Source organism: Cydia amplana, chromosome 9 (genome assembly GCF_948474715.1).
Source record: "Cydia amplana chromosome 9, ilCydAmpl1.1, whole genome shotgun sequence".
Lineage (NCBI taxonomy): Eukaryota > Metazoa > Arthropoda > Insecta > Lepidoptera > Tortricidae > Cydia > Cydia amplana.
Genome location: NC_086077.1, coordinates 15438546 through 15462905, shown reverse-complemented (window position 1 = coordinate 15462905; position 24360 = coordinate 15438546). Strand labels below are relative to the sequence as shown.

Genomic DNA, 24360 nt, shown 5'->3' with positions numbered 1-24360 from the left:
AATGGAGTGATGATCCTTTTTGGCGTCCACTTTCCAAATAAAATCGAGAATTATTTGCAAACAAAATACTAAAGCAATTACATCATTTCTTGATCAGAGGCGGCTGGTAGCTATGTATTATGGGTGTTCACTCACAATAAAAAACAAAAACTAAACCTACACATTCAATTAACCGTCGCAAAGTACCTAGATGTCGGTTTCCGTCCACCCGGTCATTGAACTCTCTCATAGATTTTCGGTATTACGAATATCTTGACGACCGATAGACGCCAACTGCAGTTCATTTTACAAATGGATATAATGTTTTTAATTAAATTATATGGAAAGATGTGCTAAATTGTTAACACACCTGTTTCGGTCCAAACAAACTCACCGCACAGCCGTCGCCCGCGCCCGCGCCAAACACAAAACATAATATACCTAGGTAACACGAAAAACAAAATAAGCTAGTTACTTTTATCACATTCACACAACACAACCACGGTGTTTTTGGTTATGGATCTGATTTAAAAAATATATGTTTTTGTTTTTGAGTAACATTGCTACGAAAGTTCAAGGTCGTCCATAATTTAACTCGAGTCGATTTTGTAAACTTTTTCACATTCTCACGTTAAATTCATTCATTTTTAAACACCTCACAACAAACAAATTATGTGCTTTAACTGTTTAAACTCTTGTTTCATTATTTAGAATGAAAAAAAAAGCCAAAATTGCATTCCCGCACATACTTTAAAATTGACTAAGGTCTGTTTAGAAACAAGTGACAACAATATCAACATGGCGCGCGCCGCGCGCGGGATGCGCGCGCAGATCAACCGACTCGGAGCGCCGCACCGATTTTGCCTCTTCCCTCATAGAAAATATTTTGTTTCACGCGCGGAGCTCTGGTGAGACTTCTCTTTCGCTCTTATTGAATTTCCTATTGATCGAATGTACTAAATCTTTTTCCATAGGAGCGCAATCCAAAGCGCTCCGCTTCGCGCGTTACCTTTGATTTCTATGAAATTATAGGAGTACGCCGTGTAGGTAGACTAGGTAGTGGTGACTTGGTGAGCTGTCTATAAACTTATAATGAATAAAGGTTATTATTTAATTGGTATTGAGTTTTTTACGATCGATCTTAAGTAGTAATATATTAAATAGGTACCATAATTTCATTTTGATTATATATGGGAGTGCACCGCACAAGCGCTCCTTACGGCGGGCCGCGCCTGTTCTTGATGGAGGTTAATAATATCATATTATGAGCTTAAACCACATCTACGCAGCAAGATAGGACTTTCATATAAACATGCGTGAATAATCCATGCGCGTTAGTTATAATAATAGAAGGGAATTCCCCGCCTACACAAGAAACACGATTTATTTTATTATTGAAGTAGTTAAAACCCCACCCAGAGCCGTTTGGATTACCTACTACAGTCTTGGAGACAAAGAACTAAGCAGGTAAGTACAGTGTGCCGCTGAACTTCGCCTAGTTACCGGGCCGCCACGAGTCTAAATTTAACGGCTAGGTTTGTACTCGTGGCGGGTATGTTAGGTCCTAACCCAATATGTTAGTTAGGTACCTGCAAGGGTCGACCCTGGTCTCCCAGGCGGGCGAGTGGAGATGCTTCATCAGGCGGTGGAGCAGCCGGTGCAGCTCCTCAGGGTGTGCCTTCTGATGGACCTCGCCTAGTTGCTACACAGCCGCGAGTAACACTATTAAACGTAAACAATACCTGCGAGGCGGCGACCCTGGTCTCCCAGGCGGGCGAGCGGAGATGCTTCATGAGGCGGTGGAGCAGCCGGTGCAGCTCCTCAAGGTGTGCCTTCTGGACCTCGCCTAGTTGCTACACCGCCGCGAGTAACACTATTAAACGTAAACAATACCTGCGAGGCGGCGACCCTGGTCTCCCAGGCGGGCGAGCGGAGATGCTTCATCAGGCGGTGGAGCAGCCGGTGCAGCTCCTCGGGGTGTGCCTTCTGGACCTCGCCTAGTTGCCGCGCCGCTGCGCGCCGTGTTGCCGCGCCCGCGCCCGCCTCCAGCAGCACGAACAGACGGTCCAGCCTGTGCAAACCAAGGTTATATTTCAAATATAAATGTGATAATTATCTGTCATTATGTTATTATTATGATTATATGTTCATGTATTATGATTATTATGAATATATATGTCGGAGCGAGACACCAGAAGGACGAATTGCAGCGTTACAGTTCATAGTTAGACGCCTGTAAAAGTCGATTAGCAATGTTTGGCTACGTATTATTTGCTTGTAACGAAATAATGAAGTTGCGTTGTGAATAACGCCACCATCTATTGGCGTATTGATGAACTAAAATGACAGGTAGAAGGCTTTGGAACGTCAAGAGGAGTATCTTGAGTGAACGTAGGCACGAGCAGGCATTTTTGTCGTTATGTTGGTAGACTGGTCAGGCAGGTTTACCAACTTGAATTGGAGGCGGGAGCGGTTGGCTCCGCCGCTGGAACTGGCTTCCTTCTTCTTGATCGGACCGCGCTAGAGATCAGACGTTAGCCAAGCTCGTGCCTAATTCGCTACGTTCCTGAAGGCTTATACCTGAAGGATTATTCTGAAAGCTTATAGATTCTCACGTTGTTTAACCGTTTAGCTAAGTGTTTTATTCCAAGTGTTATTTTGATTTCTTATGTGCCATTAGAAGCTTACTTTTGTAAAATAAAGAAACTATGTGTTGTTTTGAAAAGATGTGTCCCGCCGAGTTTGTTGCCGGGTTAAATCTTCTCGAGTCAGAGGTGTAGGGTTGGAGCCGGTGTAGTTTGACTTAAATAAAGATTTGAACGATTTCATGTGATCTTTTTATTTTTATTGAATCCGATTCCATCGTAAGATCGTTTAGTTATTTTGATTATTTAGTACTGAAATAATAGTAGGCACTAGTATGGTTAATGAGTCCGAAGCCCCCACGCGCCCACCGCCATTAGGACCATCCTTCTCCGACATATATATATATATAATTTGTATTGTATTGATTGTAATTATTATTTGTTCGTGAGTTTTAGGTGTTTCCCATGTCTAACTTTTAGGTACAGTGACAATCATAGTCACCCACAAGTTGTGGGACACAACATAAGTTTTATTGAACTAGGAAGTTTATTTGTATAAGATTCTCCTAATATATTTTTCTACTCCAGCACTTAAATGTGTCAATTAAATGACTGACAGTGATATCTAAAGCAATGTCATTTGAATGATTTGTCTATAGGCTCATAAGATGACTGCTAGCAGTCATCTTATGAGTATAATACAACTGCTTTATTTTTTTTAAAGACACAAGTTCCGATCATCTTGATTGAAAGAGGTATGTTTTCATTTACAATAATAACTCTTTTTTTTTTAAATAATAACTCAATTTTTTTTAAATAATCTCTTTTTTTTTTTAATAATAACTCTTTTTTTTTAATAATAACTTTTTTTTTTTTTTTTTGCTGCAACTGTCATAGAAAAAGTAATGTATGCAACAGCTCATAATTGGTTCTTAAAATTCTCGGGTCTTTTTTTACAAAACTCGACTACGTCTCGTTTTGTAACTTCGACCCTTGAATTTTAAGAACCCTTATTATATCACTGTTGCATAAACTACTATTATAAAATGATTAGCATCTGTCGAGACTATTCGATAGGTATGTGCCATTAAAATGACAATGTCTTTATCAACATTGAAAAAAATATATAAAATATTATTGTCAAAAATTCAAGGTATATCATTTCGAATTATAGGTATCTGTTGCGGTGAAACTTTAAGAAATTATCTAGCTTATTCTTATTTGGTTAAGAAAACACTATTTACGTCTTTTGTTAATTACTTATGCCCTGTTCATTATGCCTTTATTGTCCTCAACCACCACCATTGAACATAAAATCGTTTTATTAAAAAAACATAAAATAAATGTTCAGTTAACCCGTTTCACATTAATGAGTATGTAGCGCGCACTTGAATAAACCTACGTAATTCATTTCGCAATTTCGAACATAATTCGTCTGTGCAAACAGTAACAGGTCGTACCAGGCTAGAGATAAGAGTAACAATAAGGCTGGCTGGGCCGCTCAAGCAGGGAAACGTAAAAAATCTAGAATTAATTGGCTTAAGATAAAATGAGACAAAGCTGTAAGTACCCTTACCATAACTTAACAGTGGCCCACCGAAGTCGTTAACTAGGGCCACTGTGAAGTCATGGAGTGGTGGATTATGTCAGAAAGCCATCGGGACACGAAATCCCTTGAATACCACGACGGCAATTTTGCAGCACATTACATTTTACAGATACGGAAAATGGTAACCATGATTCAATCGCCATTCAATATCGATGCAAACGCGATATAGTCGGGATGCAGAAGATTATAATATATATGTGTAGTCGATTGTCACATATATATATTCACGTCTTTCAGAAAGAAAATTCACCCGTTTACGAGTTGTTCACCAATATGCAGTCGTTGACACAGAAGTATAAAAATCTATGAAAGAGGTACCCAAGTGCACTCTATTACCAATTCTCTCTGTCGAAGTGTCGACCAATTAACAGTAATCTAATAGGTCAACTTAATTGAAACAATTTGTCGGATAAACGCCCCGTTTTATAGATGGTTTTATAACAGGCCGTAAATTGCTACTAACTCAAGCATTTTAACGTGAGCCCGAATAAGTTATGGCGTAGATTAGATACCTATGTTCTACTAAAAGAAGTAAGAAATCTAATACATACATGATTTTTAATTATTATATATGATATACGGCGTTTTAATGACATGATTCAAGCTGTGTGTTTATATTTAAGTTACTAAAATGACAATCCCATTGGCCAATTTGCTTTTGGACCTTTTTAGGGTTCCGTAGCCAAATGGCAAAAAACGGAACCCTTATAGATTCGTCATGTCTGTCTGTCTGTCCGTCTGTCCGTCTGTCCGTCTGTCTGTCCGTCCGTATGTCACAGCCACTTTTCTCCGAAACTATAAGAACTATACTGTTGAAACTTGGTAAGTAGATGTATTCTGTGAACCGCATTAAGATTTTCACACAAAAATAGAAAAAAAACAATAAATTTTTGGGGTTCCCCATACTTCGAACTGAAACTGAAAATTTTTTTTATCATCAAACCCATACGTGTGGGGTATCTATGGATAGGTCTTCAAAAATGATATTGAGGTTTCTAATATCATTTTTTTCTAAACTGAATAGTTTGCGCGAGAGACACTTCCAAAGTGGTAAAATGTGTGTCCCCCCCCCCCTAACTTCTAAAATAAGAGAATGATAAAACTAAAAAAAATATATGATGTACATTACCATGTAAACTTCCACCGAAAATTGGTTTGAACGAGATCTAGCAAGTAGTTTTTTTTTAATACGTCATAAATCGCCTAAATACGGAACCCTTCATGAGCGAGTCCGACTCGCACTTGGCCGCTTTTTTGTACTAAAATGATAGATCGGTATGACAAAATAGGTCAAAAATAGGGAATAAGTGCCAAATAGGGCATCATTGCCCAAGACATCATCAGGCCTGTTAGATATTGGGAATCTATGGAACTTTGAATACCAATAATTGACAATCCGTCCGTATCACACCCGTCACACAAGTCATCCATCAAAGCATCCTGACTATCCAATAATTCTAAAATTAAATTTGTCTCGTCAGAATCCTTATATCATCTGCCTCGGCAAACGAGGCGTGGGCAGCACCAGACGGCTCATGTCCACCCACGCCTCGTGCCAGCCTGTGCTGACGTCATCAACCCTTTGACCGCCAAAGACGTCAACTGATGCGCGAGGCTACAGCTCAATTGCATCCTTCGTGCTTTCCGACAAGGTTTACGATGACACGCCGCGCACGATAGTCATGACGTTCAGTGTTAAATGACATTGAATGCTGTAACTAGGGGTTGTAATTGCCCATAACTCGACCAGAACTAGCTGCTAATGTAATATTTAAGTATGCTTTGAAAGAGGAGACGGAATAAGGAAAAAATATTAGATTATAAGCGTTTTGTGTGGTTATATGTAGGTCAATCATACGCTAGGCGTTACCGTTAGTTTATGTTTATATTCAAGAATCATCCTTCATACAGCCTTGGACACAGAATAAATAATAGTACTAGGTACAGAGGGGCTACCGCGAAAACAGAATTTCGCAAATTGCGGGGATCTTTCTCTTTTACTCCAATGCACGCGTAATTAGAGTGACAGAGAAAAATGCCCGCAATTTGCGAACTTCGATTTTCGCGGTTATAGCCCAATACAGAAGACTCACTTTCTAACAAAACGCATCAGGACAGATATGGCCGCTAGGTGGCGACAGCGCCACGCGCGGCTTATGGCTAGCCACTAAAATTGGTGTGGAACGGATGTACTTTTAGCTACTTGTGGCAAAGCGACGAAATCGCGGAGTGAGACACGCCTGCCTTGGACAAAAGTATTGAGCAGATATTTATTCTTTCATACACATATGACACACCACAGTGTATATAGGGTGTTATAGGAATTTGACACGCTGAAAACGAGACTAAAAAATATCTATTTGATTAAAAAACTAAAGTAGAGTTCGACTACAAAACTAAAGTTCGTTAGATTAACCTACCTACCAATTAACAGAAGAAAACTGAATAAAGGCGAAGGCAACAAGATTTACATTTTCGACCTTTACAAAAATAAAACGCCATAACAACAAACCAGCTTAATAAGAAATACTATATATTATATAGCAGCGTTTTTATGGTGTCATGCCAATTTAACGTCTTAATAACATCCATGACTAGAGAAAACAATAGTTTATAGTTCTCGTTCACACGTAACAAACAGCTTTGATTACAGGTCAATAGTCTGAGAGTAGGTACTTACTACTTATTTATAATAATACTATTCTCGGATAAAAACTTACCGTGACGTCATGGCGAGGCCTTATCTCAGTCCAGGTTCAAGACGCAGTCCTTTCTGCAACAAAACAAATACAACTCTCGTAAAATTATCGGTTCTATAATTATGCATTTATAAGAATACTATAGGTAATGTATAGATTCATATGAGCTGGTACATATGAAATCTGCGCCAGCTTTCGTGAATCAACCAAACTTAAGGCGAAGAACCCACGTAGCGGGGTGGCACCGCTGCACCGCGAGGCTAGTTCTTTTTTCGTCACAGATACTGATATATTATGTTGTTGTATGTTGTATTATGTTATGTTGTTATGCTGAGGTATTATGTTGTGATGTATAAGTATATAATAATACTTACGTGACTTACACGTAACATCACATAATACTGACTTAGTCCGGTCACAGAATAAATAATAGTACTAAGTACAGAAGACTCACTCTCTAACAAAACGCGTCTGTTACGATCAGCACAGATATGGCCGCTAGGTGGCGACAGCGCCACGCGCGGCTTATGGCTTTCCCCAAAATTGGGGCCGAACGGATGTACTTTTAGCTACCTGTAGCAAAGCGACGAAATCGCGGAGTGAGAGTAGTGAGACACGCCTGGTCCGGTATACAAGACCTACAGGCCTAGCTTTTATCTCTACGTCACTTAATTCAAGTTTACTTAATGTAGTAGGATTTCCTTGGCATTCAGCCATAGGTACTAAAATATGCTATAATTTGAGGCCCGAAATGTGATCTAGAAACGAACGTTAGCCGGGCCCACATTTGTATTATTTTGCCGTATCGTATCTCTGTCGCGTATCAGAATCGTAGTCATCATCTTCCTCGCGTTGTCCCGGCATTTTGCCACGGCTCATGGGAGCCTGGGGTCCGCTTGGCAACTAATCCCAGGAGTTGGCGTGGGCACTAGTTTTTACGAAAGCGACTGCCATCTGACCTTCCAACCTCCGGGTTGGAATGGTTGGATGGGTAAACTAGGCCCGTGTTGGGATTAGTCCGGTTTCCTCATGATTTCCTTTCCTTACCGAAAAGCGACTGGTAAATATCAAATGATATTTCGCACATAAGTTCCGAAAAACTCATTGGTACGAGCCGGGGTTTGAACCCGCGACCTCCGGATTGCAAGTCGCACGCTCTTACCGCTAGGCCACCAGCGCTTCCAGGGTCGTAGTGTGCAATCGAAAAGATCATGATCATGCTACGCGCCGTATCTGATCGGTCGCGATCCATGTTGCTCGCGAGTCTCGGTATCGCGACCCATCTTTACCTACTGTCTCTTATCTCTTCATGGCTGTCCACACTCGTAGAGACACCCCGAGGCAGGCCGAGAACGAGTGTGTACACTGTACATACTGGTCCCTTCGTCTCGTTGTTCTCCGATTGGGTCGGCGCGGTGACGAGACTCTTGGCAAGAGTCTCTCGACGGGTGTGTACAGCCCGCATTATATGTTTCCCAGGAATGGACATAGGATAGTTTAAAGTTTTCATCCCAGAAATCAACATTCTTCGCAGATGAAGTCGCCGGCAGAAGCAAGTATTACATAAATGAATGCTATGCACAGTCGTTCCTAAGTCAACGGCTTAACAAATGAGCGATAACAGACATTTTTAGCGTTTATTTAAGTATTTAGATATGATTGCAGTAACATTGTACAAACGAAGACACTCAGTGACCATTATAGGACCTTATCACATTGTAAAAGTATTATGGACGGTCTCTTAAATCGTTAGTAGAGTTTTCATTGTTTAAAAATTGTGTTACATTCATTACTACTTAATGGAATGTGCAGAACTCTTAGGAAACGTAACTACGAGCGGGCGAACTGTAGGAACAGGCTCAAAAGTAGGTCATATCAGTACCTTATCACTTTACAACTTGACACACTCAAACTAAAGCTATATTATTATTACCTCAACTTTGAAAAGGGGATATCTTCATCTGGCTCTCGCTCTCTGCTTATTTGAGCCACAGGAAGGCAAACGAAAAAGTTTAGTTTGTATTTTTATGTCACAATAAATTTTTATAATGTTAACGAAAAAGTGGTTGGCACTGTTGGCAGTAGGCCCTCGGTACCCCTAGTGTTAATTTCATTCGATAGCGTGACGTGACGTACCTACGCGCTATGTGTCATTTTGGATAGGATTTTGAGTTTCCAAAACGTCCCGCTTGGCGCGCTGTTCAAAATCGCATACAAAAATAGACATAACGCAAACGCTCGTACTAGGGATTTCAGATCAGCTACTATAATGTTGTCTTCGCTTGGGATGCGGATCATCGGTATCTGCGGGACGTGCATAGCACTGTCTCGCTCACTCAAAGGAGAGTCGTGCGGATCCGCAACAGTAAAGGCCCGTCTCCATATCGATACGCGATCTGATCGAGTTGGCTCGCGAGCCAGCCCGGTATCCATTGTGCGCGGCTGCCTCGCGAGCCAATGTTCGATAGTTTGCCGCGCATAATGGAGACGGGCCTTAAGATAACCCCGTCAAAGACTTTCAAAGAAATCAAAGAACTCTGTAGCCGCTGGCTTGTGTGGCGCTGAATTTACTTAGGCCACCCTCAAGAACTACCTATTTCCAGAAAAAAGTTTCAGACCGCATATAAGGGTGGTATTCCATCTGTCCAATATGTTTGTCTAACCTCATGGCGACTCACTCTCTCTGTCAAGCAAATGTGAGACAAAACACATTGGACAAACAAATTGGACAGGTGGAATACCACCCTAAGATATACTCGATCGAAACAGTACGGTTAGCAAGGCATGTCTATCTTTCATGGTTTAATTCTTGTGCAAGAGCTGCGAGACATCTTCAGTACCTAATCTTCGGACAGCAGGTATAATTAAAATGACGTATACATACTAGCCAAAGATCCGTCGTCGTTTAAAGAAGTCCTTCACGTAAATTAATTGGACTTTGAATTAGAACGAATTAACGAATTGACTTATCTAGATAACGACATGCACATTTGCGATGCTTAATTCAATGTAATTGAAGATCGAGCACGAGCACTAGTAAAATATAATAATGAGAATAGTCTTTCGGAACACCAATGTCACCAATACTATTCCTATAAAGGCAATAGGTATTGGTTAAAAAACTAGATGATGTGTCCGCTGTCTACCGAGAAAAGAATCGCTCTTTAGCGAATAGTGGGCAGCCAACTGTTCATACAAACATTTATGCATTCTGTTTTAAAGCGCTTCTTGAGGGCGCCTTCACGAGGCAGTGTTACGGAGTTGCACACTTGCATAGCTGTACACACACGATGTCATGGCATGATGACATGTCTCGCTTGCGTTGCGTTCGTCCTAGGCAACAAGCCACGTTGTGTGTAAATATTTTTTTAACACATTCACTGCCAGGATCCCGCTAGTGGGCGCTCGTAATTTTTGCTCAGATGCCAGGCAACCCACTAGTCGGCTGTTGCTGGTTGCTGGCCATAGATAACAGGCTACGCCAACGAGCCCACCTATCGTACCTATGCACATCGTTACGGGCTACAGCTAGCAGACACTACACTAGTGACTCAACTTGACGGCTAGTGACATAACCATCAGCTAGGTAGACCTATAGTTATCATTCAGAACAGAATGTAGAACTTTAATAAAGTTTAATACCGATTTAGCATGCCACGAATGCCGCTTTTACTACACAATGCATATAAAACGCGTGCTTCACCGAAACCACATTCTTTAAACATTAAACAAATACTTTGCGTACAGTATAGATATTATCACTTATCATTCAAACCAATCTTAAATAAGCAAACATTGAAACTCTCTTCAAGATTGACAGTGTGTGAGATTAGTTAAGAAAAAAAAACTGCCTAAACCTGGTTACGGTTGCAAGTCACCTACTAATGTTATCTTATTTATCATTGGCTGTTATCTCAGTGGTTTTAAACACACATATCAATATTTCAGGACATCATGTTTTGTCTAGTTTTAATAAAGAACCTTGGTATTATGATATGCAATAATAAACCTAAACAACTTTTACTTCCTAACCAGATCATAATCTATCTTTTACAATACTTGTCCGGTGGCATAGTTTGTTGTGGTATTAATCAGTGCTAAGCTCCTGAACATTAAACTAAATTTATAGCTATAAGTATTCATTATGCTTTAAAATAATAAATTATAAAGTTGTCAAAGTGTTGTGTAGTTGTAGTTTAAAATTAGAAACACAGATTACATGCGGGTTAATCAACTATTTAAATCCTGGTTTTAAAAGTGACCCAGGAGAATGTAGCAATGCAACAAGTGACAAAATAAAAGTTAATTCAATCACACATCAATTAGGTTCCCATTTCTCCCCAAGACTTTAGAGCCAATTTTCTGGTTGAACCCTTATACACGTAAAAAAAAATCTGTGTAATAAAACCATTACTAATGCGCACAAGTTGTTAGGCCTTAAACCCTCAGGAAGTCAGGATACTTTTATTTTAAGTGGTTGAATTTATAATAACTTGATTAAATTAATTAAACATCTCCTATCATCCTTCCACTCTGTCGGTTTGTGATTGTCCACAGAAGTGATTACTTTTGTTGTAATCTTTAAAATGAAACAAGTTTAAAACTTTTGTCTGGAAGTCATATTACTGTGTTACTGGACACATATTCTAGAAGTACAAAAAAAACCAAGTGCTGTGAACATGCATTAGCTCCAAGAGCTGCTAGTGTACAAAAAGTAATAGAATAAAAATGATACAGCCGGCTAATCAATACATAGTACTTGTTGAGATGGCATAGGATGAAAGTAACACTGTAACTAATTTGTAAATAGGGGTTACTTTACTAGTATTATCCTCAGCAATTAACATTATAAATTATAACCCTAAACATTTAAAACTACATAATTATAATATTCACTCTGAAGGCAAAGTAAAGTAAACAACATCATGATTATAATTATTACCAACTTGGAATGAATCCAAGTTCAAAATACTTGCAGAGATTACATTATAATACGTATTATAGGATTATCAACAGTACTTGCAGTAGGTAAAATACATGAATGTTAACTAAACTGAATTCCTCTTGTCTCATGCCTTATGCATTTTATTTTTATTTTATTTATTTTAATGAATGTGCCATCAGTTTTATTGACAATAAGAGGTCAATCTGTGTAATAGTTCGTCCAGTTGCATTGCAGTGTTTGTTGTGATAAATCCTTGATAAATGAACCGTGCGAGTACCTACGAGCTAAATGCACTGTTATCTCATTTCCACGGCCCATCCCACCAGTCCAATAATCTGTACTCACTGAACACTTTAGCAATCGGTCCGTGATATCAGTCTTATAAAACCAAAATAAGTAGATCAAAACAATTGACTAGAAATAGTAACGGTAAGTAACATGACCCTTTCACGCATAACATATGGCCGAGCTAGAAGAATAGTATCGATTACTCCAATTAATGTACTCGTGGTCACATCACGGGGACATTAAAGACCTCTAGACTCGACCTTGGAATGCCTAAATTAAATTACGTCGAAAGGCACATACGTAGTGACTTTCCGATTGATTTTTTGATGCCATGATTTTCGCTCGGACCTCTATGTAAATGAATTAATATAATATTTCACGGCGCTTTTAGCATTCCTCATACATATTTCGAGGCTCACCTTACAATATAAGGCCGGTCTCAGGTCACTGCGCCCAAATCTTTCCATATTTCATAGCACAAAAATTCACGTTCGATAACATTTTCGTCAAAATGCACAAATAAAAAAAAGCGATGTAACGAGAGGAAGCGCATCGTTCAAGCTTCAAATATATACTGCAGCCATGCTGCTGATGAGTCCGTCTTTATTGTGGACTTGCGAGCTGATTGGCCGAGGAGTGGCTCATAAAAAATTAAAAACTATTAACTCCCTGCGTCCGCCAATCACAGGCTAGAATTTTGAAATACTTATGGAGCCGTGCCAAAAATCGGTAATTGAAATAAAAATGTTTCATATTCTGAAATGTATTTTTAGAAACTGCTGTAATAATAGTTAATCAGTGACAGCATACTATCAAGTTATAATTATAAATTCATAGAAAAATAAAATTTAAGGTTTAAATTACAATAGAATAGTTTAATTTTTTTTAAATGCATACACTAAAATCGAATAGTTACGAATCGATACTAAAAAACCGGTATAAAAATTGTCAACAGCCCTAAATAAAAATAAAAAGCGGCCAAGTGCGAGTCGGACTCGCCCATGAAGGGTTCCGTATTTAGGCGATTTAAGACGTATAAAAAAAAACTACTTACTAGATCTCGTTCAAACCAATTTTCGGTGGAAGTTTACATGGTAATGTACCTCATATATTTTTTTTAGTTTTATCATTCTCTTATTTTAGAAGTTACGGGGGGGGGACACACATTTTACCACTTTGGAAGTGTCTCTCGCGCAAACTATTCAGTTTAGAAAAAAATGATATTAGAAACCTCAATATCATTTTTGAAGACCTATCCATAGATACCCCACACGTATGGGTTTGATGAAAAAAAAATTTTTGAGTTTCAGTTCGAAGTATGGGGAATCCCAAAAATTTATTGTTTTTTTTCTATTTTTGTGTGAAAATCTTAATGCGGTTCACAGAATACATCTACTTACCAAGTTTCAACAGTATAGTTCTTATAGTTTCGGAGAAAAGTGGCTGTGACATACGGACGGACAGACAGACGGACAGACGGACAGACAGACAGACATGACGAATCTATAAGGGTTCCGTTTTTTGCCATTTGGCTACGGAACCCTAAAAAACATGTGTCAGTGTCAGAATTCTCAAAACAATTTCTCGCACACTACTTTTTAGGTTATTTGTTATTGTGTTGAATATAGAAATTTAACTTAAAATGGGAAAACGTAAAACCAAAAATCAAGATAAGAAGAAAAAACTTGCCCTAGTTTTCGACGAAAGCCAAAGAAAGTTAGTAGTTAGCCATGGAGATATGATTTCAATTGATTAAATGTCTATGAACAATGATTTATGAAATTATTTTTACAGGGATTATTTGTGCGGTTTTCGTAAGAGAAAGCTTGAAAGGAAGAAAAAGGCTCAAGAAGACATTCAGCGTTTACTGAAGGAGGAGAAGAAAAGAATAAAACAAGAGGTTAGTAGTTAGTACCTAATAATACCCCACTACCGTCATCTTTTAATTTTTCTTCTTCAATCCTTTCATTAATAACTATAAATTCGAAATAAGACTGTGTGCTACCACTTCACGCTTAACCGATGTATTTAAAGTTAGGCATGGAGAATATTTGAGTCCCGGGATGGTCCCGGGTAAGGACAGGTTTTTAGCACGAAATTTACACTGACTATGTTGCGGGCAGAAACTATAAGTAATATTTTGCATTCTATTTCAGAATAAAGAGTCCTACAAAAAACTTGTAGTCTCCAGTAGACCCTTACCTGACATTGAGCAGCTGCTTAAAGAAGAGTATGAAGATGACGATGTTAATGTTAAAATAGTTGAACTGTCATCAGACACTTTACAAAAAAAAGACTTGGTTATAGGTGAGAACAAACCTCAAGAGAAAATAGAAAAGAAATCTGTCAAAAAACCAAAAGAAAGTTCAGCAGAAAGTGTTCCTGGCATGGGTTCAGAGACTGAAATGGAATCTGCTGATGAGGAGGAAGATGATGATAAAGATAAAGATGATCAAAAACCAAAATCCAAAAAAGAGTTAAAGCATATGCTCATGCAGCAAGCCAAGAAGAAGATGCAGAAAAGCAAAGTATTCCAAATGAAGAGCAAGTTGGATCGAGTACAAAATAAGAAGAAATCTCACCAAAAGAAGGAACACATGGCCAGGACAAAGGCCAAATCAGGCAAACCTGGCAAACCAAGAAAGGAGAAATCGAAAAAGAGTTTTGGTAGGAGAAAACATTGAAATAATGTATTATAAAATATCAATTGTTTATTTTAAGACATACTCGATTAACATAATTATTCAACAATCAAATCAAAATTAACAATCATGCAATGTAAATTACTGTATAATTGAGGTAAGATTGATTTATGACCCTTAAATCACATAAAAAACAATGATAACAAGCAATTATTCAAACACTGGAAGATCACATTGCTAAATATTCCTTCATGTACAGCATTCACTTATCAATTAAAAAATTAGCTCAGCACTGCAAACTCAGCAACTTCATTAGCAACTCTTAGTTTTCTTTCTACCAGTTTTATTACTGGCAGGTTTGATGTCATCTGTGTTACTTTGAACCCTTGGCGATTTACGTACGACTGGTGATTTTTTTGCTTTATCTGATTTCTGCACATTACTTTTAACTTCAAGTAAAGCTGGGTGCACAAAATCATCATCATCTTGATTTGGTTGTAATTGTGCTTTTTTGGGAGTAATCTTTCTTTTTGGTGGAGCCTTACCGTCAAGATTATTTGTACTTATACTTTTATCAGATTGTTTGCTTTCTTTTACAGGTGTAACTTTTCTTTTTCTTGGTTCTTTTTTATCACAGATATTAAGTACTGTTAAGCATTCTTCAATAGAGTTAACATCAGCTGGCTCTTTTGCTTTTGTAGGTGTAACCTTTTTTTTTCCTTTGGTGCAAATTTTCTGAATTTGATACAGCTGCTAAATTTTCAGCACTATCTTCTATTACTTCCTCTTTCACAGCCTTTTTAGGAGTAACTTTCCTTTTCCTTTGTATCAGGATTTGATTGAGAATCGACAGGAATTTTTAAATTGACTTCTTGATTGCTGTCTTCATTTTTTACAATTTCTTTTTTGGGACTTATTTTTCTCACTTTTGGAACTTTTGCATTTGGAACATTCAATGTTACCCCATCTACATCAAGTTTCAAGTTTTTCAAAACTTTTTTCACAGCTTTTTTTTCTTAACATCTAATGGGTCAATTTCTTCTTTAACTTTCATGGGAGTCGTTTTCTTAGGTGACTTTATGCCTCTAGAAGGGCAGATGTCATTGTTTAAGCACTCCTCACAGTTTGGGCCAATGGGTAGGCAGATTGTTTGTCCGAAGCCTACAAGTAGGTGGTTGACCTCACCCCAGAGCTCAAAAGGCAGCCAGGCCTCCAGGGCCTTGCGGGTGTCTTCAGGAGTGGCTGTTGGCTTCTTCACCCAACCTATCCTGTTACTAATCCTGTGCACATGGGTGTCAACACCTGCAGAATGAAAGGTGAGTTTAACATATGGGACTTCCAAAATATAAAAAAGTAGCTAATTATACTTTATAGTTCAACTTTCTTATGGTTAGAAATCATTCACCATGCCAAAAACTGCTAAATTATATGAAATTACCTATGCCAGTGACCTTGTTCCAAGCAACACTCATACAAATATGTGCCATCTTGGGACCGACTCCAGTCAGCTTGCAAAGTTTCTCCACCGAGTCGGGTATGTCTCCGTTGTACTGCTCCTTCAAGGTTTGTGTTGTCTTCTTTATGTACTTCACTTTAGTCTGTTCACAGAAATATGTATTTTTAGATCGTTATAATAAACCAGTGAACATGTTCATTGCAAAATACTTATGAGAGATTTATTCAAACTATGTATTTAAACTAAACTTGCGATTAGGCCCTAAAAATTATCCCTAAAAGGGATCTCTTCCAGCTAACCTTTGTTTTAAGAGTAAGTCTGGAATAATGTCCTATTAAAGATGCGAAATTGAAGAAATCTTTCTATAACTTCTAGTATAAGAAGCTACCTTCCAGAATCCCACAGGGTATATCAGCTTCCCCAGTTCATCATCGCTCATGCTCAGCACATTGTCTATGGTGAGCCCCCTCTCTCGAAGTCGCTCCATGGCCGCAAATGTAACCTGGTCCTTTGTTTGGCTTGATAGCATCAAGGAAATGAGATGCTGGTATCTGATCACCTGTAACAATTATTATTTGTCATAATCATGAATTACCCATTTTTAAATTAATTAATTTTGTATTGGGAAAAGGCATGGAGAAAGTAGATTAATTTTGTACAGTGTACCCACTGCCATGGTTGAAACTTGGCAGAAGGAGATATACATAGATAGCATTTTTATAGAGTCTGTGTGGAAAGAGAAGAGTCGTGGAATGTATCGGGTCCAATACATCCAATGACTTCTCTTTCCAAACAGACTCTACCAGGAAAAGCAAAGCATTTACAATTTATCAAAAAGAAATTACTTCAGGTGGTGCTGTAGGATCAGAAGACATGTGGCAACCCATAGTATCCACAGGGGCATCTTTATTGGCCCTCATATTTCTCAGGTTGAGGAGAAACTCCTGCCAGTGAGGTGGTTCCCAAAGGCCTTTGGCTTCCTGTAAAAGTTGTTTAATTCAGTTTCATTTTCAAATTCAAAAGCGCCAAAATGTCCCCGAGTCTTACGAGGTTAAAATATTAGTGTCAGCAAACTTAAGACACAAACGATCGCTGTATAGTGTAAATAAGTACCTGTTTGACTGGAGATTCTTTTTCATATTCAATTTTGATGTGAGGTTTCTTTTCATATTTGAATTTGCTTAAATCTAGACTGGGACTTTTATTTTGAGCGTAGCTTATGTCTTCCTCTGGCTCTATTTCCTGACCTTGCAATTTTATTTGTGAATTGACTTCATCCTTGTGTTGAGATATATTTTTCTTAACATTACTTTGTGCAGTTGCAGTTTTGTTGGTTGCAGCGGTCGCTTTTCCACGTGGCATTCTAAGATATACAAAGATAAGTTAATTAAGTACGCTCTCCTTTTTAAGATTTCAATTTCCTAAAGCCAACTTACATTGAAAAACTCAATAATTTACGAAAGGGATAAATCTGCCGCCAAACGCGGTAGATCATTTATTTAGAGAGAAACGTCAAAATCTAAATTTTATCTTAAATAGTTTCCAAACAATTTGTTTTAGTAACAACGTCTATATATTCAGCTCAAATGGCTTTTGTTTTTTTAGGGTTCCGTAGCCAAATGGCAAAAAACGGAACCCTTATAGATTCGTCATGTCTGTCTGTCTGTCTGTCTGTCTGTCCGTCTGTCCGTCCGTATGTCACAGCCACTTTTCTCCGAAACTATAAGAACTATACTGTTGAAACTTGGTAAGCAGATGTATTCGGTGAACCGCATTAAGATTTTCACACAAAAATAGAAAAAAAACAATAAATTTTTGGGGTTCCCCATACTTTGAACTGAAACTCAAAAAATTTTTTTTTATCAAACCCATACGTGTGGGGTATCTATGGATAGGTCTTCAAAAATGATATTGAGGTTTCTAATATCATTTTTTTCTAAACTGAATAGTTTGCGCGAGAGACACTTCCAAAGTGGTAAAATGTGTGTCCCCCCCCCCCCTGTAACTTCTAAAATAAGAGAATGGTAAAACTAAAAAAATATATGATGTACATTACCATGTAAACTTCCACCGAAAATTGGTTTGAACGAGATCTAGTAAGTAGTTTTTTTTTATACGTCATAAATCGCCTAAATACGGAACCCTTCATGGGCGAGTCCGACTCGCACTTGGCCGCTTTTTTATTTAAAGTGGTAACACTATCGCACCATGATCGCACCGTACGCGATCATAGATGGTAGGATCACTAGATTTATGTCCGCGACCTTGGTGCGTCGCACCCATAAGTGAGAGCGAGAAACAAATATCTCTTCCTCGCTCTCACTTATAAGTGCGACGCACCAAGGTCGCGGTGCGGTGCGATAGTGTGTTAGAACTATTATTTCCATAGATATAATATTCCCATAGATTTGTCATTCTACTGTCATGCCTGTCATCTGTCTTTCTCATATTCATGTCAAATTCGTAGTAGGTCGACCTGAAATTTATCGATTTAATTTAATTTTATTATATTATAGCTGTTATTTAATGGTAAATTGTAATTAACATTGTAAATTAACTTTACACGATGGCAGAATTACTGCTAGATCCCAATATACGAGGATGGGTATTTCTTCCCATAGTAATAATCACCTTTTTAGTTGGAATTGTTCGACACTATATTTCTATTATTCTGTCGTCCCAAAAGAAGATCGAACTATTACAGGTTCAGGACAGGTAAGAACTAACAGCAAACATACTATGTCCACCATACTTTTCTAAAAATATTTTATTCCAACCTTTAAATATGACGACTACTTCTCATGTCAATAAACCCAGTAACTATAATGCTTACCGGATTATTACAATTCACCTGTGCAAAGGATAAGGAATAGGATCTATTTGACGATTCTTGCAGTATTTTTGTAAAACATCTAAGTAATTCTATGACAAAAGATAGTTTATTCAAGTAGGCATATTACAATGCGCTTATGAAAGTCAAATAAAGCTACACCGGCTCCAACCCTAGACCTCTGCCCCGAGAAGATTTAAATTGATATGAGTACTATTAACATTTTTCAGTCAAGTGATGATCAGAGCGCGGCTGCTGCGCGAGAACGGCAAGTACCTCCCTCGGCAGTCGTTCGCGATGCGCCGCCACTGGTTCAACAATGAGGAAACCGGCTATTTCAAGGTGCAGAAAAGGGCCCCCGCGTCACAGGTATATTCATACTGAATTTTAAGAATTTGCGCTGCTTATTATCCTTGTTTACCTTTTTTTATGTGTGCGTTATCTACCTGCCATTTAGGTAAACTTTCTAATTAGTCTTTTTGTAAACAATTCAATCAATATGGCGGGAAAACTGGTGTATCAATAAAAATATTTCTGCTAGATCCCATGGAACTTGAACCGAATCACCAAACATTGGTTACTGCCCAACTCTGATTAGGCTAGAGTGCAGTCTTTATCACTTATTTATTTAATTTTTATTGCACAATTACAAGAAAGTACATATGGTGGGCTTAATGCCTGCCAGTCAACAATTTATTATATCTGATAAAAAATTAAAATGTGCAAAGTTAGAGTATTTTTTTTGTATTCAGAACCCCATGACTGACCCCAGCATGATGACAGACATGCTGAAGGGCAACGTGACCAACGTGCTGCCCATGATCATCATCGGAGGCTGGATCAACTGGATGTTCAGTGGTTTCCTCACAAGTACGTACTGTCTACATCAGCGGTCGGCAACCTTTTAGCGGCCAAGGGCCACAGAGTACTTAATGAAGTTGACGCGGGCCGCACTTTGTTAATATTAATGACTTTATCAGACATTGTCATTTGTCAATATTACATACAAATTGCCATGGAGGCTCGCAAGCCGAAAGTGAGAGGTTCGCGGGCTGCAGGTTGTCGACCTCTGCTCTACATATATCCTCCTAAGGCCAAACCATACAAACGCAACATCCAAAATTTGCCATTGAAATTTGAACCTAAATTGTAGGAAATAGAGTTGATTTTGCATTGTTTGAAAATTTTACGAAACAAAGCAAAAGCGGCTCTGTTCCAATTCGAATCAAACTGAATAGTATACTATAGGTAGGACCTTGGGCCTTAGGAGGTTAAACAATACTACACTATTATAAGATTTTGGTGAAAAATTTCATTTTTGATACAAGCTTTATATCACTGACTAATTTCTGTCATCAGGTAACTAATACTCATCAAGACAATTCTAATAAATCCAAACACAATTAGGTTGTGTTGTTTTATCATAAGAGTTGCTATGGCTACCTCCTGTGTCCATATTATTATCTGGTATGCTTTTCTACAGTTTGACTATGAACTGCCGAACCATGACACCTTTTCGACAGAATTGGCAATGGTAAATGGTTGGCACTGTTGGCAGCAGTCGTGGCCTGTGCACAAAAGAGATACCAATAAACTGATCGGCGATTGGCTCTAGTCACACCTGATGGAAAGTGAAGACAGAGCCTAAGATGGAGCTCACCGGTTCAGTAATAGCCTATTCACTCTAGCTTTAAAGAGACCGAGGTCATATTTCTCAGGGAAGGGGGAGCGCATTCCATTCCTTAGCCGTCCTTACCAAAAAAGACGAGGCAAATCGTTTTGTGCGGACAAATGGGATATTAACCACGAACGGGTGCTTTCGCTCCCCGCGCCTGGACGTCCGATGATGGAAAGGGGAAGGTGGGATCAGGTCATACAGCTCTTGTGCGCACTCTCCACAATATATGCGATAGAACACCGATAGACATGCGACTCGTCGGCGATGATCGAGGCTCTGTAACTTTGATTTGACAGCTGGGTTATCGCCTAAGAGTCTATGAGCTCGGCGCTCTATTGAGTCCAGGGCCGCCAGCTGATACTTGGCGGAACCGTCCCAAAGGTGGCAGCAGTATTCCATGCACGATCGGACCTGTGCTTGGTATAGGGAGAGAAGCTGACGGCGTGACTTAAGATATAGTGTGAATGATGAGACAGGACACACATAGCTATTTCTCAAAAAGGTCATAATTATAATTTTGTTACATGCTGGATTTAAGCGCTGGTGGCCTAGCGGTAAGAGCGTGCGACTTGCAATCCGGAGGTCGCGGGTTCAAACCCCGGCTCGTACCAATGAGTTTTTCGGAACTTATGTACGAAATATCATTTGATATTTACTAGTCGCTTTTCGGTGAAGGAAAACATCGTGAGGAAACCGGACTAATCCCAATAAGGCCTAGTTTACCCTCTGGGTTGGAAGGTCAGATGGCAGTCGCTTTCGTAAAAACTAGTGCCTACGCCAATTCCTGGGATTAGTTGCCAAGCGGACCCCAGGCTCTCATGAGCCGTGGCAAAAAATGCCGGGACAAATGCGAGGAAGATGATTATGTTACATGCTGGATTTAATATTTTGTTTATCCTTACAGCCAAGGTGCCCTTCCCGCTGACGCTGCGCTTCAAGCCGATGTTACAGCGCGGCGTGGAGCTCATGTACCTGGACGCCTCCTGGGTGTCGTCGGCGTCTTGGTACTTCCTCAACGTGTTCGGCCTCCGGACCATCTACACACTTGTGCTTGGGGAGAACAATGGTGAGTTTCAAACGTTTCACTTGACTTTTCAAATGACACGAAGAATTTACCACTCACACGTCATGCCATATGTGCAACAATAACCATAAACAAGGTAGGTTTTGCTATATCAGCTTATATGTATCAGCCTTGCCAAACTTCCCTTACCGCTAATAAAAAAATAATATCCGGGAGAACCAGAGCTTTGCCCGAAAAACATAAAAATTCAAATATGAGCCCATGATTTCCCAGAAATGAGACAGCTAGATCGATTTTTCACCCCCGAAAACCCCCATATAGCAAGTTTCATCGAAATCGTTAGAGCCGTTTCCGTGATCCCTGAAATATATATACATATATATAAGATACATTTGTCTTGATCAGGGATGTTGCGAATATCCGCATCCGCAACCGCGGAACTTCCGCATTATTTTAAACATCCGCATCCGCATAAAATCGATGCGGATTTAATGCGAATGCGGATGTGGAACAGGTCGGTACAGGAACGTCTTAGCATCGGCGTAAGTGCTAGACTGCTAGGTAATTTAGTCATTAACCAAAAAAACCTATTAGAAATGAGCAGTCAAGCGTGAGTGGGACTTAATGTACGGAACCCTTGGAACGCGAGTCTGACTCGCACTTGGCCGGTTTTTTGAAATAAAAATTACTAAAATGTAATATTTGACGTTTTTTATGGTACTATCTTGACATCCGCATCCGCATCCGCGGATGTGAGCCTTTAAAAATCCGCATCCGCATCCGCATCCGCGGATGTCATAAAATCGGCATCCGCAACATCCCTGGTCTTGATGTGTACACTATAATTTTGTGTTTACGTAGTGTGGTTGTGACACTTTCATAAGTAAGAGCTTCAACTTAAATGTGATATAGATAGGCAGAATGATTAAAAGTTGTTTTTTTTTTCAGCCGCTGACCAGTCAAAGATAATGCAAGAGCAGATGTCAGGCGCCGCCATGGCGATGCCTCCGGACCCAAAGGCCGCGTTCAAGGCCGAGTGGGAGGCTCTCGAGATCACCGAGCACAAGTGGGCGCTCGCAAACGTCGAGGCTGAACTTCTCACAGAGTCCAAATAGGCCTGATAGAAGATTATAATTATGACTATTGTTGGAGTTTAATTTAGTTGTTACGACCCGCCCCGGCTTCGCACGGGTTATCAAATTATACATAAACCTTCCTCTTGAATCACTCTATCTATTTAAAAAAACCGCATCAAAATCCGATGCGTAGTTTTAAAGATGTAAGCATACATTGGGACAGACAGCGGAAAGCGACATTGTTATTATGTTGTGACTTATCACGCTAACATTATAAATCAAATATGTTTTACTTTAGCATCTAGGTATTTTTTCTATGGTACATGACATGAATGCCACAGTTCACTGCTTTTTAGTATACCTTATAAGTTAAGACTTATAAGGTATACTAAAAAGTTAAGGTATACTAATAAGTTAAGACTTATAAGGTATACTAAAAAGCAGTGAACTGTGGCATTCATGTCATGTACCATAGAAAAAATACCTAGATGCTAAAGTAAAACATATTTGATTTATAATGTTAGCGTTAGATAACCTAGTTGCCACAATGTACGAAGTGATGCAACGCCATCTACTTCAGCCGTTAACTTTACGGCTGCGATTATTGACGTATGTTAACTATGCCACTCCAAATACACAGCTAAGGATAGCAGCGATAATATCGATATACATTCTCTCTATCTAAGGAGTTTGTTTTGTAATCCATAGATGTTTTTCACACAATATTTTGTGTACTTCAGATTTGTGTTGTGACCAAAATACCACTTTAATATCAACGTAAATAGTTACAATTCTTATATATACTTCGTACGAGATATATTATAGCTAATTTTAAGTATTTTATGGTGTAAGGGAGAGAAATGAATAAATGAATTGTCTAAACAAGAAGGTAACTGTTTTCATTTAGTAATGTTTACAAACACTAGTCCCAAAAACAAAAAGGTGTGAAAGCGACTAGCAGTCTACTATCATTTCGTGCAAGAAAGTAGAAACGTACTTATCTGAAAACAAGGCATAGACTCTGTGTGCATGTAAGACTTCTGTATGAAAAATACAGGTTGACTCCCACCATGATTTTGAACGTTATTTCAAAGTGCAAGGGTTCAGTTTTGTGTATTTGCTGACGGTATACGCCGTCAAAAAATTTCAACCGTCTAGCTATCACGGTTCATGATACAGCCTGGTGTCAGACAGACGGACAGTGGAGTCTTAGTGATAGGGTATCGTTTTTACCCTTTGGGTACGGAACCCTAAAAATAAATTACGATTCCTTCCTCCTCTTACGCCGCTGCTAAGACGTTCCGGAGCGGATATTCGCAAGATCCCTGGTGTGGAGGAACCATAAACGTGTGTGCCGCACCGTCGGAATGTACGAAGGAAGGTTGTTATGGACTGTAGCCGCGCTTGTTTGAATCTTTGGCGTTCAATTCGTTCAAACGGTTAACAGAAGCTAGCCGGAACTTAGCAGAAAAACAACTTCAACACTTTTAAAAAACAATTTATTCCATTGCAAAATTATAATTGATTATAATAATGGTCATTCTTGAAC

General features: G+C 39.0%; 4 protein-coding genes across 5 annotated transcripts in view; 2 read left to right on the top strand and 2 right to left on the bottom strand.

Annotated features, from left to right (window-relative positions):
- The window catches only part of LOC134650854 (TATA-binding protein-associated factor 172), a 60590-nt gene extending 53642 nt beyond the window's left edge, over nucleotides 1-6948 (bottom strand). Inside the window, exons 1-2 of the mRNA XM_063505787.1 lie at nucleotides 6894-6948; nucleotides 1873-2050 (exon numbers count right to left, since the gene is read on the bottom strand). Of these exons, the coding sequence (XP_063361857.1) occupies nucleotides 1873-2050; nucleotides 6894-6904 (189 nt within the window). The 5' untranslated portion in view covers nucleotides 6905-6948. The remainder of the gene's footprint in view (nucleotides 1-1872; nucleotides 2051-6893) is intronic.
- The window catches only part of LOC134651204 (nucleolar protein 12-like), a 136064-nt gene extending 121171 nt beyond the window's left edge, over nucleotides 1-14893 (top strand). The window contains exons 3-5 of the mRNA XM_063506272.1: nucleotides 13698-13821; nucleotides 13900-14005; nucleotides 14262-14893. Coding sequence (XP_063362342.1) covers nucleotides 13748-13821; nucleotides 13900-14005; nucleotides 14262-14789 — 708 coding nt within the window. The 5' untranslated portion in view covers nucleotides 13698-13747 and the 3' untranslated portion in view covers nucleotides 14790-14893. The remainder of the gene's footprint in view (nucleotides 1-13697; nucleotides 13822-13899; nucleotides 14006-14261) is intronic.
- Nucleotides 14894-15602: 709 nt separating this feature from the next.
- Nucleotides 15603-17645, bottom strand: LOC134651178 (endonuclease III-like protein 1). Of its 2 annotated transcripts, XM_063506215.1 has the most exons (5): nucleotides 17317-17630; nucleotides 17049-17183; nucleotides 16592-16762; nucleotides 16186-16345; nucleotides 15603-16049 (listed from the first exon to the last, which is right to left on the bottom strand). In XM_063506215.1, exons 1-5 carry the CDS (start codon nucleotides 17563-17565, stop codon nucleotides 15748-15750), a joined length of 1017 nt encoding a protein of 338 aa, XP_063362285.1. In that variant the 5' UTR covers nucleotides 17566-17630; the 3' UTR covers nucleotides 15603-15747. The 2 variants fall into 2 exon arrangements, with proteins under 2 accessions (XP_063362285.1, XP_063362287.1); XM_063506217.1 differs by lacking the exon at nucleotides 17049-17183 and having other exon boundaries at nucleotides 17317-17645.
- Nucleotides 17646-18670: 1025 nt separating this feature from the next.
- LOC134650739 (ER membrane protein complex subunit 3) lies at nucleotides 18671-22850 on the top strand. Its single transcript, XM_063505671.1, has 5 exons — nucleotides 18671-18918; nucleotides 19264-19402; nucleotides 19786-19903; nucleotides 21616-21777; nucleotides 22684-22850. Exons 1-5 carry the CDS (start codon nucleotides 18770-18772, stop codon nucleotides 22848-22850), a joined length of 735 nt encoding a protein of 244 aa, XP_063361741.1. The 5' UTR covers nucleotides 18671-18769.
- The last annotated feature ends 1510 nt before the right edge of the window (nucleotides 22851-24360 follow it).

Coding starts and splice junctions, on each gene's coding strand:
- LOC134651178 (XM_063506215.1), bottom strand. CDS start 17,565: ATGCCACGTGGAAAAGCGACCGCTGCAACCAACAAAACTGCAACTGCA. Junction 16,763..17,048: donor ATCCTACAGCACCACCTGAA/GTAATTTCTTTT, acceptor TAATTGTTACAG/GTGATCAGATACCAGCATCT. Junction 16,050..16,185: donor GAACAAGGTCACTGGCATAG/GTAATTTCATAT, acceptor TTCATTCTGCAG/GTGTTGACACCCATGTGCAC.
- LOC134650739 (XM_063505671.1), top strand. CDS start 18,770: ATGGCAGAATTACTGCTAGATCCCAATATACGAGGATGGGTATTTCTT. Junction 19,904..21,615: donor GTTCAGTGGTTTCCTCACAA/GTACGTACTGTC, acceptor TTATCCTTACAG/CCAAGGTGCCCTTCCCGCTG. Junction 21,778..22,683: donor TGTGCTTGGGGAGAACAATG/GTGAGTTTCAAA, acceptor TTTTTTTTTCAG/CCGCTGACCAGTCAAAGATA.